At 54.6% G+C, this 12,110-nt stretch overlaps 2 protein-coding genes across 4 annotated transcripts in view; one reads left to right on the top strand and one right to left on the bottom strand.

The window, feature by feature from the left end:
- KLHL29 (kelch like family member 29) overlaps positions 1–12,110 on the bottom strand; it is a 325,792-nt gene that overhangs the window by 4,931 nt on the left and 308,751 nt on the right. For 2 of the 3 annotated variants that reach the window (XM_033176397.1, XM_033176398.1), the window contains 7 exons: positions 11,145–11,347; positions 9,483–9,742; positions 7,189–7,387; positions 6,877–7,059; positions 6,497–6,677; positions 647–840; positions 164–308 (listed from right to left, as the gene is read on the bottom strand). In XM_033176397.1, coding sequence (XP_033032288.1) covers positions 164–308; positions 647–840; positions 6,497–6,677; positions 6,877–7,059; positions 7,189–7,387; positions 9,483–9,742; positions 11,145–11,347 — 1,365 coding nt within the window. Of the gene's footprint in view, positions 1–163; positions 309–646; positions 841–5,088; positions 5,743–6,496; positions 6,678–6,876; positions 7,060–7,188; positions 7,388–9,482; positions 9,743–11,144; positions 11,348–12,110 lie in introns of those variants that run through there. The other variant, XM_033176399.1, reaches the window with a different exon arrangement.
- The window catches only part of ATAD2B (ATPase family AAA domain containing 2B), a 230,279-nt gene that overhangs the window by 216,985 nt on the left and 1,184 nt on the right, over positions 1–12,110 (top strand). Inside the window, exon 28 of the transcript XR_004428482.1 lies at positions 11,901–12,091. The gene's annotated coding sequence lies outside the window, so the exon portion shown is untranslated. The remainder of the gene's footprint in view (positions 1–11,900; positions 12,092–12,110) is intronic.

Raw genomic sequence — 12,110 nt, 5'->3', positions numbered from 1 at the left:
ACTGGTCTGGGCTAACGCCCACTCCTGTGGTTGGATGGGGAGGGCCACTGCTCTGGGCCTGGGAATCATTATGGTCACTGAATGGTGGGAAATAATTGTGGTCACACCCCTCCTCCTCCCGCTTCTCCGTCCCAGCCCTAACCAAGGTGCCACAGCCCCTCACCTGCAGAACTGGCGAGAGTGGTTCATGTTCGGGCCCGCCTTAATGTTTCCTTTCTCAGGGTCGTAGATGGTGGTGGCTCTGGCATAAGCCCCGCCCAGGATGAAAACGAAGCCATTGAGCGTGACAGCGGGGGCATACTTGTTGTCTGTGAGAAGAGCAGAGCAGGCAGGTCATGGCATCTTGTCTCGGACTTCCCTCTCCTTTTCTTTCCCGGCAGACCCTCCAGGGAAGGAAGCTGGAAAGACTTCCAACAAGTGACTGATTGGCCTGGAGACAGGTCCGGGGCCCAGGGGAACCTGGAGCCTTGACTCACTCGCCCTTCTCCAGACACCTGAGCTGGGGGCTCAGCAACTCCTGCCACCCTCTAGATCTGGGTCTGCAGAGCTGTTGGGCTTAGCCTAACTTCTGGGCATGGATACTGAACAAATCAGCGAGGCAGGGGTGCGACCCTGGCCCTGGGCTGAGGACACCACTGGTTCTCACCAATCATTGGGGACTCGATGAAGCTCCACGTGTTGGTCTGAGGAACGTAAGACTGGAGGACACCGGCAGCTCGGCCTGCCTCATTCACCCCACCAAACACGTAGATTTTGCCACCACACACTGTGGCTGCGGCAGAGTGCACTGCCTTGGGCAGAGGGGCCACGGCCTCCCATTGGTTTGTGATGGTGTCATACCTGCAGGAGAGGAGAAAAAGAGCCCAGGGTCAAGATGGACCTTGTGCGGGGCAGAGGTCACAAGCAAGGGCAGCAGACTACCATCTGCTCCTCGCCCTCAGCATGGCCAGCATAGCCTGAGATCACACAGCGATGGGAGGTACTGTGATGAGACACTCAAGGCCTCGTAGGGTCTGGTCCAAATTAGCCCTCTCAGCCTTCCTCTGGAACATCAGTGGGCTCTTTCTGTCTGTGGCAGCCTCTGTGCAGAATTCCTGTCTCCACCCCTTTGCTCACATAGTGCTCCCCTCCTCTCTATCCAGCTCAATCCTGCCCTTGCATTTGGCAATGCTGCACTGAGCATGTGCTTTATAGCTAGGCCCTGGGCTGGAAACTGGAGAAATGTGCTGGATGAAGCACCATTCATGCCCTCAAGGCACTTATGGCCTCATGAGGAAGGCAAGCCAAATAAAACACACAAAGAACAATTACATGCAGGATGCTGAGTGGTCTGAAGGTGAGAAACCCAAGGTGCACACGGCAGGGAGCACCCAGCAGCTCCAATAGGTCATATTAGCTTCCTAGAGGTGCTATTCAAGCTGGGACTACAGGTGTGCACCATCATGCCTGGCTAATTTTTTGATTTTTCATAGAGATGAGGTCTCCCTATGTTGCCCAGGCTGGTCTTGAACCCTTGAGCTTAAGCAATCCTCCCACCTTGGCCTCCTAAAATGCTGGGATTACAGATGTGAGCCACAGTGCCTGGCTGTCCTGAAGGTTTTAAGCAGGGAAATAATGTGATCAAATTTGGCCTCTAGAGAGATCACTGTGTCTGCAGGGTGGAGTATGTCCTGGAGTGAGGAGGTCAGAAACAGGGAGACTAGTTAGACTAATCTGCACAAGAAACTTGGTGAGATGTGACAGTGGCTGGGACCAAGGGATGACAAGAGTATGAGGACACGGGAACAGAAGGAGAGGCGAATGGGTGTGGCTGCTCATTGATGAGATGCTGGTGCTAAAGGAGACAGCTGCCAAGAATGGTTCAGGGTCTGGCTTGGGAGACTGGTGGATGGTGACACGACTGGTGGGATGGGGAGGTTGAGGGAGGAGGGTGATTTCAGTTTTTTTCACAGGAAGTTTACAGTATTTGTGGGCAACAGACTGGGGATGTGCAGCAGACAGTCAGATATTTGGGTGTGGATTAAATATTCAGCTGTGGGATCTTTGGCACAAAGCTGGAAATGGAAGCTCAGGAGTGCGTTGGGGAGATGTGAAGTGCGTGGGGGCTGAGGACAAACTGGGGAAATGTAGCCTTTAAGAGGGGAGCTGAGAGGCATCCTCGGAGGGCAGCCAAGGTCCCAACAGTGAGTGAGTGGCTATGCCCCCAAAGGCGAGGGCTTCAAGGATGGAGGATGGAATCTCCAGCAGGCCACTGCTCTGTAGTCAAGGGCACTTCAACTGGAACAAGAGGTGCAGAAGCCATTTGTGTCAGTGGAGACCGTGGGTGTAGACTTCTTTTGGAAGAAACTTAGCTGTGAAGAGGCACAGAAGGTAGGACCTAGAAAAGAATCCGGAGCTGAGAAGGGTCAATGGAATGCTGATGAATGTTTAACAGCCAGCTCTCTAGGGAAAACGTCATGGTTTGTAGCATTTGCTGGTTTCTGCGATGTCACTCCTCCCACTTGGTTGATTTCAAGCTACCATAGGGACGTTGCTGAACATGGAGTTGGAAAGAGATGTGCTGTGGCCACCATTCTCTGGAATCTCCTCCCTGGAGAGGTGCAGTAGGCATATATAAACCTCAAGGCCCAAGAGAGTAGTAAAATGTAGTAAAAAATTAGGAAGTGATGAATTGTGAGTATGAATTACCTTTGTTTTTAATATTGTGTACATAATTTTTAATAATTAGAAATTGTTAAATTTTTGTGGTTAACAACTGGCTCAGAGTTCCTGTAATTTTAACATTCAGATCTCACGAGCCAGCGAAAAACAGGTCTTGTTTTAACTTTTAAGGGGAATGTTTAATTGTGTGTACATGCTAAAATAGGAAGGAGTCCAACTGGATAATGAAAGATTAAATGTATATGAAAGAGAGGGGAGAGCTGATGATGGAAGCTTCCAGGAGGTGGATGCAAATGGAATCCAAAGTGTGGAGGGAATGTGGAGTCCATTTGCACAGGAGAAAGGAAGTCAAGGATGGCACGAGTGTAGCTGTATTTGCAGGAGTGACCACAGGAAGGTGAGCAAGTTCTTGACTGATGGCTCCATTTTCTCTGTGAAGCAGGAGTCAGAGTTGACCAAAGTAGTGGGGGAGTCTGTAGGGTCAGCTCTCTGAGGAGAGAGGTCAAGACAGGAAATAACTGCTCTTGAGAGTGGGAGAAAGTGCTGAAGAAGGAAACCCAGAAAGGCTGCCTTGCAGCGTGAAGGAGCCGGTAGCAGATGGGCCCGTGTGGTGGGGCCAGTGTGTTGTGGAGTGGGATTTCCTCCATCAGCATTCAGCCCCCAGGGCTGGGCGCCGAGAAGGCAAACGGTTGGATTGAACAGATCTGCTGATCGGGGTGCAGGACAAAGCAGCAGAGGAAGAGGATGAAATGACAGAATATGAGTTCCAGACAAGACAGGGGAGAAAGGACAACAGGAGGCAGCTGCTGGGAAAAGCAGACTTGGGGTTCAGCAGCCTGGCCAGGTCACTGGGAGGTCTGAGGTCTTCACGGGGAAGCTGGTCCTCAGTGTTTCTGTTGGGTTCCTTGGGGGCTGCTCTCCCAACTCCAGTTGCCTCCATACTTAGGCCCTCCCAGCGGGGGACATCTACCACCCACCACGCTGCTCACTGTTTGGTGAGTGCCTGGACGCAACTTGAGGCCTGGGCATGGCGTGGTGTGCCACCAGGGTTGGGTCTGTCCCCAGCACATCTTTCCTGGGAGGCACACGGGGCCTGCTTTCTTTCTGTGAGCCTCCTTGGGGCACCAGCCATAACTCGGTCACAGCCCAGAGCCCCAGGAAGCTGGCCTCCCAGAGCCTGTGCGTCTGTCTCCGAGCGAGGGTGATATGACGTCCAGTTCTGTACTTGGATTTGAGAAGAGGCTGGAATGTCTCAAAGGGCAGCAGTGGGGCAGATTCAATTAAGCCCCAGACGAATGATATGTGGCTTATATGCAATGGAGTAAGTGTCTTTTTGGACAGTGTCAGAAGTTCAGATATCTGCTTTTTAAGCCAATATGGCAGGGCTCCAAAGAGCTCCTGCAGAAGGAGCTGGGAGACAGTGGAAGATTATGTGGCTGTTAGTCCTCAGTCTTTCAGTATGATGGCACATGGCACCAAATGTGAATTTCCTGAGAGCTTGTTATTCCAGGTGGCTGATTGCCAAGCCATGAGCCCTCCCGTCAGCTCAATCTGTCAGCTTCCTGCTTGAGTAGGATATGCTAATGACATGCAAATGACCCCGCCGAGTGAGGCGCTCTGCTATCATTTATCCAGTAACCACAGCGACTGCAATATATTGCTATAAAATATTAGACCCAGTTATTTATATAATGATATAATACAGGTTTGTCTATTGCGCTGTTGTCTTAATCTATAATTATATAATCTTGCTCTATTTCTGTAATACCGTAATGTAATATAATTATAATGCACCATATATCTCATTCATTATCAATATAATAGCCATTTGTACCATTAGTGCTTCCTGGGGAACAAAGCACCCTCGTGTCTATCCCCATTACCCTGACCTTCCTGTCACCCTGACTTCTCATCATTGCCACTGTGTGCCACAGAAAGCAACTCACCCGAAGGGGGTCTAGCTACACTTCTTGGAAAGCAGTGAGTGCTCCTTCGCCTGCACCCTCCAACCAACTTGCATGCACACTGCCCAGGGGTCTTCAAGCCTGCACTACCCCTGCAAGGATAGCTGGCAGAGTCCGGTGGGCTGAGGAAGGGCTCAGGGCCCTTCAGGGCACCCTTTTGTCCTGGATGGCTCCATCATCTCTTGGGGCTCCCGGGGTGGTCTTGCTCACACTGTGCCCACGCTGACCTTTCACGGCCAGAAGGAAGGCCTCGCCCCGCCCCCCCAGGGAAGGCCAAACAGGCAACCCTGGGCCTTGCAGAACTGCTCCAGGACCCCAGAAAAGCTGAGCTTGTCTCACTGCTTAGTTGGTGCATTTGATCCTTGAACAAATCTCTATATTTATCAACAAGTATAAGTTTGCAAAATGAGTAATCAGTGTCTTAGGAGATTAAAAATAGCTGACAAAAGCAAGACAGAATGATGGATCCAGCTCAGTTTACTCCTACAGAGAAAATGTCTCCTTTTTCATGTATTTATTATTGGATGACAAATGATCGGAAGCGGATGCTTCCAGAATGCTTGGGGTATGCATAGCTGGGCAGTGGGTCACACTGAAGGCCGCCAGCACCGGGGCCAACCCAGGTCCAGCAACAGCGCTAATATCCTCATCATCACCCAGGAATGCCCACGATTGCCAGATCAATATGACAATTAAATGTTGTTACTGAGCCGTCTCTGGGCTCCACTTGGGGGAGTTAAAAGCCCACAATGAGCATTCAGAGCCTGTCTCACTCTGTAAGCCATCTTTGCTGTAACATTTGTCAAGTGTCCAATTAGCCACCAAGGGGGAAAAATACAAATTGAGGGGTATGTGTGGCTTCATAGGCAACATGATGTCCCACGGGAAGATGTGCTTTCTGGTGGCACGTGGCGGTGGGGGTGGTGGGCTCAAGTGCAGGAAGGGCTCTGGCGATCTTAGCTGTCTCCCCTGGGTTGTGCTTTGGGCCAGGTCAGCCTGATAGTTTACCCTCCAGGCACTAGTTTCTCCAAAAGCAGGACTAAGCCTCCATTCTGCTGCCTGATGACTCTTCCTGAGCTCTTCCCCCAGGCGTCTGTTCTCTGTAAGAACAGTCTCCCTCGCTCAAGGGAAAAGGATTTTGTATTCTCACCTGGAAGCACCCGCTTCAGCCCACACCCCTCATGCCTGTATCTAACCCTCCACAAGGGCCTCGGGAGGAAGCCAGCCGGGGACTCCCAGCAGAGGGCAGGTTCACACACGTGGTCCTTTGGCTTTTTTCTTCTGGAAAGTTCTAGAGGGTTGGCCAGAATGTGCTCCCTAAATTGCTTAATTTGTGTGCAGTGGCCTTTCCCTGTATTATGAACAGATGTCCTGGTGTGTGTGGCTGGAGGGAGGAAGGGAGCTCCCTGGTGTAGAACTCCTGCTTGGCAGGACAAGGAGGCACTGCCACCGGCACGACCCGCATTTTAAACATTGCTTCCAGCTTTACCCGAAACCCCAGTGGTCTCTGGGCTGGTGCTCATGTGCAGGGTGTTCACTGACTGGCCGCGAGGGTCTGGCTCATCCCAGGCCTTCTGCAACTGGATCTTGGGCCTCCAGCTTGTCTGACACCTAAATGGGTTGTTGGGACAGAAGCGCCCCATCTCCCATCTCAGCGACTGCAAAGGTGACACAGATGTCCTCCCGCCTGCTTGTACCCCACACCCTGGTGCCCCCCGGTGCTATGATCGAAGAGCCTGGGATGACTGCCCTTATGAATGGTCCAGGCTCTGCTCCATCGCCACTGAGTGGGTGTCAGGAAGGTACAGTGATGTGATTTCAGTTCTTGGTGAGCACAGAGCATACCCCTGTCCTGACCATGGCCTCATTACCTCTCCACGTGGTCCACGTTGCCCGCCACGCCAAGTCCCCCGAGGGTGTAAATCTTCCCATCGTAGACGAGGCTATTGTGCCGACAGCGGGGGACTGTCATTCTGGAGACGAGGTTCCAGTTATCAAGCAGGGACATGTAGCACCAGACATCAGCCAGCGTCACCCCTGATTCCATCCCACCTGGAGGCAGTGTGGGAGGCAGAGAGAGCAGGCGGGGTGAGGAGGGGCCTGGGGTCGGCAAGCCCAGCCCCAGGGGCAGAGGAAGCCTTCATCTGCAAAGTAGACACTTCTGGGCCGCAGCCTTCCTCGGCCCTGACATGGGGAGCAGTCTCCTTGGGATCCCCATGCCTGGTCCCGCCCCAGCCCCGGGGGGCCTCACCTGAGAGGTAGATGTTGTCCCCAGCACTCACTACACTGAAGAACTCGCGGTCGTAGAAGGGCAGCGAGGCTAAGGGGTACCACTTGTTGTTCTGTGGGTTCCAGCAGGTGACGGCCACCAGCGAGCGCTGGGTCATCCCCACCATCTGACGGCCCCCAACCAGGACGATGACCTCAGCCACACCTGCAGGGACATGGATGGGCGCCCTTGGGACACACCCGAAGACTGTCGGCATCTGTGCCTGGCACCTCACTGGGACCACTGAGCCTAAGACACTGCTTCTGGGGAGGTTCGGGGTGTGCCCCTTCAAACCTGCGGAGAGGCGTGGCCGGGTTCTGGGTGTCTGCATCTCCTGGCGGGCGTGGGGCAGCATATGGTAGCGTTTGGCCTCATTCACCAGGTCCCGGCAGGCTTCTGATGACTTGATCAGCTCTTCATTGTCAACCACATTGAGCAGATAGCTGGGGTGGATGAAGGGGAGGCGGACCACGGCCAGAAGCTCGGCTGCATACTGCAGGGTAAAGGAGACATGGAATCTTCTTAGACTAGCAAAAGAGAGCCACCTCCTGGAAGGAAAGAAACGGTGTGTGGCTGCACAAGAACGCGTAATTCCAGGCTGTGTCGGGCTTGGGAGTGTAGATGCTCTGCTAGCCTAGACAGAGGTAAAGGGAGGTACTGTCAGCTGGAGGTGTGGAGGGGAGGGCAGGGAGCACAGGGGTGGGGAGGGGAGGCTGGCAGGCTGCAGCCAGCCCTGCAGGAGTGGGAGCACCTGTTCATCCCCTCAGCACCCCATTCTCGCACTCCACCCTGGGCTGTGGACCCCCGCTGCAGATCAGGCCACTGGGGGTAGGGGCGGGGTGGTTAAAATGAGGAAGACACGATTATTAAAAAGCCATGAGTATGGCAAGGACTCAGGAACAGGTGGGAGGACCCAGGAAAGCTTCAAGGAGATGGCGACTGTTGAGCTTGCCAAGTTCCAGCCGTGGAAGCCTGTGTCTCCCCAGCACCAAAAACTCTTTCAGTGGTGTCCCACGTCCCACAGCCTCAAACTGTCACCCTGCACCGAGGAGGTTTCACAGGCTTACTTGAATCTCCCCTCCTAAGAAACTCTGCTCATCATTCTACTTTCGTTTCATCCCATGAGTAACTGGCGAACACCATAGGCCAGGCATGAAGTTCATCACTGGGGGTACAAGGACCAATGTGACCCAGTCTCTGACCTCAAGGGGTAGACAGTTTAAAGGGGATCTGCTACAAAAAATTCACAGGGGGCAAGAGGAGGGTCTAGTGAGGGTTTGTAGTGGATGCAGGAGTAAGAGGTTTTGCAGAGGGAATGGCATCTGGATGGGGTATGCAAAATGGGCAGACTTCTGCCAGGCACAAGGTGGAGGGGAGGGCAGACATTCGAAGCCTGTGTAGAGGTGTCAGAGAGTGAAAGAGAATGGTGTGTCTGGAGAATTGTATGGGGTTTATTCTTACAAGATGCAACAGGATTTTGTTGAGGAGGCGTTTAGGGAGACAGGGAGAAGTGAGAGGAGAGAGGCTGGGGAGGCCAGCTCATGCTCAACAAGGACCGCACAGTTTCCCCTGTGGGGTCGATGAGGCAACTGACGAGGGGTTTGAGCAGATGGATGAGATGTTCAGTGTGCTTTTAGAGAGAACGCTCAGGCTGGAGGGCGGAAAATGGATTTGGAGGGAGCAAGACAGAGGCAGGGAAACCACTTAGGAGGTGCTGCAGTAATCCTGGCGAGAGGAGGAAGGTCTCGATGGAGAGAGGGAAGTCGATTCACTTAAAGGGGAGGAAGGAGGCAGGAACGAGTGCTGTGTAGCCAAATGGCTGTGGGAGACGTGGGAAGAAGCTAGGCTTCAGTTTTGGGGACCAGGTGTGGCTGAAATCAGGAGCACAGGAAGAAGCGTAGGCTTTGGGCTTGGTGAATTAGATGGATCTGCAGGACATTCTGCTGGAGAGGCCCAGAAGGCCACTGAGCAGAGGGGTCTGGAGCTCAGGAGAGGGTTCTGAGCCCGAGACACAGATCTGGGAGTCACAGGGAATTGTGGCCGTCACTGTCATTAGCTGCCCCATCTAACCTCCTACCTCTGAAAAAAACCCTGCTTTCCCACCTGATCTGAGGACTCCTTTCTCCGGGGCGCAGTGGCTAGGTCTGGGGCAGGAGCCCTCTCTGTATCTTCTGTTTACCCAACACAGTCTCCCCAGGACCTCACATTCTCCCCCTTGCTGAGTACAGGGGTTTCCATTTGGTCCATCAGGGGCTGTCCATCCCCTCAACAACTGGAGCAGGTGTGGGCTCCTCCAGCTGGGTCTGTGTTCCTAGGAGCCCCAAAGCCCCCTGGCTCAGGCACCCACTTCTCCCTGCAGAGTGCAGGTGCTGCGGCTCTTGGCCCACTTGGGTCTCCTTTGGGGTGGAATGCCAGCCCTTGAGGTTCTTTGGTGACTGGTTTCTCATCTCTCTGCCCTCCCTTCTCCTCTCTGCCACTCGGGGGAGCAGGACAAGGAAAGTTCATTTCCTTCATCCTTGATGCAGACCCCATTGCCGCAGGGGGAGCCCAAACCCAGAGAGAAGGGGTGGGGGCAGGGCAGGCCCCACCTGTGTGCGTGTCGCGGGGTCCTTCTTGATCCACTTGATGACCGTCTCATACACCAGCTCCTCGGCCTTGGTGTTGAGGCTGTCGTTGGAGACGTAGGCGATGAAGTCGTCCTTGGAGATGCTGAGGATCTCCTCCTGGGCGGCCACTTCGGGGAAGATCTGCAGTGCGAAGGCCTTGGCCATGTGGTAGAGCTCGCTGCACTGCATGGCCTCAGCCATGGCCAGCACACCCAGGCAGTTGCTGGCCGTCAGCTGCTTCTCTGGGGGCAAGAGCACAGGAACACTGAGCCAAGGGCCCTGGAAGCAGTTGCCACCTGTTCCCATCGCTGTCACCCTGGATTCTTCTCTGAACCCACATCCTGGGGACCCTGCCTCCAGCATTCAGAGTCCCTGCAGGCCCCCTTCCTGGGTGTCTGGAGCCTTCGATCCTTCTCCTGGGTTCTCCCCTACCCCATCTCATGCTGATTCCCAGGGGCCTCCCTCTGTGTGCACAGGTCCTGGCAGAAGGACCGAGACTGGGAGGCATGGAGTGCGAGAGTCCTGCTCAGAGCCTGGGCCTGGGCTGGGGTCAGGAGTCACACTGTCGCTGAGGCTGAGGGTAGCACTGAGGCTTATTGCATCTTCCATGTTGTGTGTCTTCGATGCCAGGCATGTCTGCGGTCCCAGACTCCTTCGTTAAGCTGTGTCAGCTATAGTGCCCCTCATGCACCTCCCAGCTTCTTGCACCTCCCCACCCAATCTGGCCCGCTAGGCTCTGGGGTCCATCTGGCCAGCTCTCCTGGGCTTAGTGGCTAGGTCCGGGGTGGGAGCCATCTCCATACCCTGTTTACCCAATACTGTCCCTCCCAGGGCCTCACACTCTTCCCCCTTCATGCTAGTAGTTCTTCCAGCCTAGGTGTGTCTGGGTTCTTGGAGGCCTATCTGTGTGCGAGCCTCATCGCTGCCGTGGTTCCCGGCACTTTGAGACTGCCTGGTGCCCCTCTGTCCTCACGGATCTGCCCCATCGCTGGGCTGGGCTCTGGCTTTCTCTCGGCACTCCACACCCCAGGCCACTGGTTCTTTGGGGGCTTTCGTCTTTGTCCCTCCCTCACCTTGCCGTCGCCCATGCGGGGCAGCATCAAGTGTAAAGGCAGCATGTTGTTTGGCTCAGGGACCCCCCCCCCCGGGAGCTCCTGACACTCAGTCCCCATTCTGGGCAGCAGACATGGGTACTCAAGGGACAGTTCAGATGTCTAGGCCTGGGCAGACATCTGGGGCGGCCCAGACATGAATACGGTAAAGGGAAAGCAAGTTTGGGCTGCTTTGTTCCGGGTCTAGAGAACAGGGCGGTGAGGCCAGGGCCGCGGCCTCTCCCCACAAGCAGAGCACGTGCACGGCTCTCATGGTACCGTTGGTTCCCACAAGGCCTGGCGAGGCACAGTGCGCCTCTCCCACCTACAGAGAAATGACATGGAATCCCCTTCATTTCATGCCAGGGAAAGACAGCCTTTGCATGTGGTTATCCAAATTGCCATCTTAAAATAGCCCTGCCAAACCCAGCCACATGTGAGGGAGCTTCGGGTGTGCACACACAGCCCTCCCCGCTCAGTCCTTGCTGTTTATGGAGTTGTCTGCCTATCTGCACTCCTCCCCGCAAGCGACACACATGGCCTCCGGGCTCACCGAGAAAGGACACACAGACTTTGCAGAAGGTGTGGAACTGGAACTTGCTGGCTGCCTCCAGCAGTGTCTTGGCATTGACCGAGTCGATGACCAGGGAGCCTGTGTAGACAAACTCCAGCAGCAACTCCAGGACGTCTGCTTGCAGGTTCGACAGGACGAGCTCCAACTTCTCCCGGCCACCCTGGCCGCTGTCTTGCACAGACCTAGAAACAGAGACCAGGGTGTCCTTACCTGCCGCCCCGCGGCCATCGTGCCGCTTCCTCACAGGGCTAGATCTCCCTGCACACCTTGGTCACGCCCTTGGTTTTAGGACTCAAAGGACACAGCAATGACACACCTGAACCTAATGCTCTGACACGGGATCTGAAAGAGAAGAGTCTGACCAGAGACGCCCAAAAGAACAGAAAACCCTGCTTATCACTACTCGGCATGTCCATGCAAAAAAAGATGCAAATCAAAAAGCATGAGCTATGGATGGGGACGAGGACCAGGACTGGCCTCAAAGGGAAACAATACGGTTTAGCCCACTGCAGGCCCTGGCATCTCCACCAAAGCAGGCCGATGCATCCCAGCCCGGCCTTGCCTGCCTTGGGTGGCAGATTCTCCAATGTGACCCAGGCTTGGGAGGCTCCCAACTGGCTGTGATCCCAGCCAATCCAGAGATATCCTCTGATCGCCCCAAGACCGAGGGCCCCAAGTTGCCCCAGAACCTTCTCCAACCCCACCTCTTTCCAAAAACATATTGTTTCCTTTTAGGCATGGAAAGGAAGCCCTTCATGACATTGCTTTGAAACTGAGGACAAGACGAGATAGACGGACAGAATGGTCAGAGCCGGGAGGAGGGGAGAGGAAACAACCAAGGACTTCCGCCACAGACAGCCAGCAGCCATGACCTGGGGCCTGGCCCGGGGCGGGGCCCTCCTGCCACATGGAACACGGGGTCAGAGGTCAGAGTGGCCTGCGTGT

This window comes from Trachypithecus francoisi, unplaced genomic scaffold (assembly GCF_009764315.1).
Source record: "Trachypithecus francoisi isolate TF-2019V2 unplaced genomic scaffold, Tfra_2.0 Lachesis_group17, whole genome shotgun sequence".
Lineage (NCBI taxonomy): Eukaryota > Metazoa > Chordata > Mammalia > Primates > Cercopithecidae > Trachypithecus > Trachypithecus francoisi.
The sequence above is the reverse complement of the archived record's forward strand: the minus strand, read 5'-3'. Positions and strand labels throughout refer to the sequence as shown.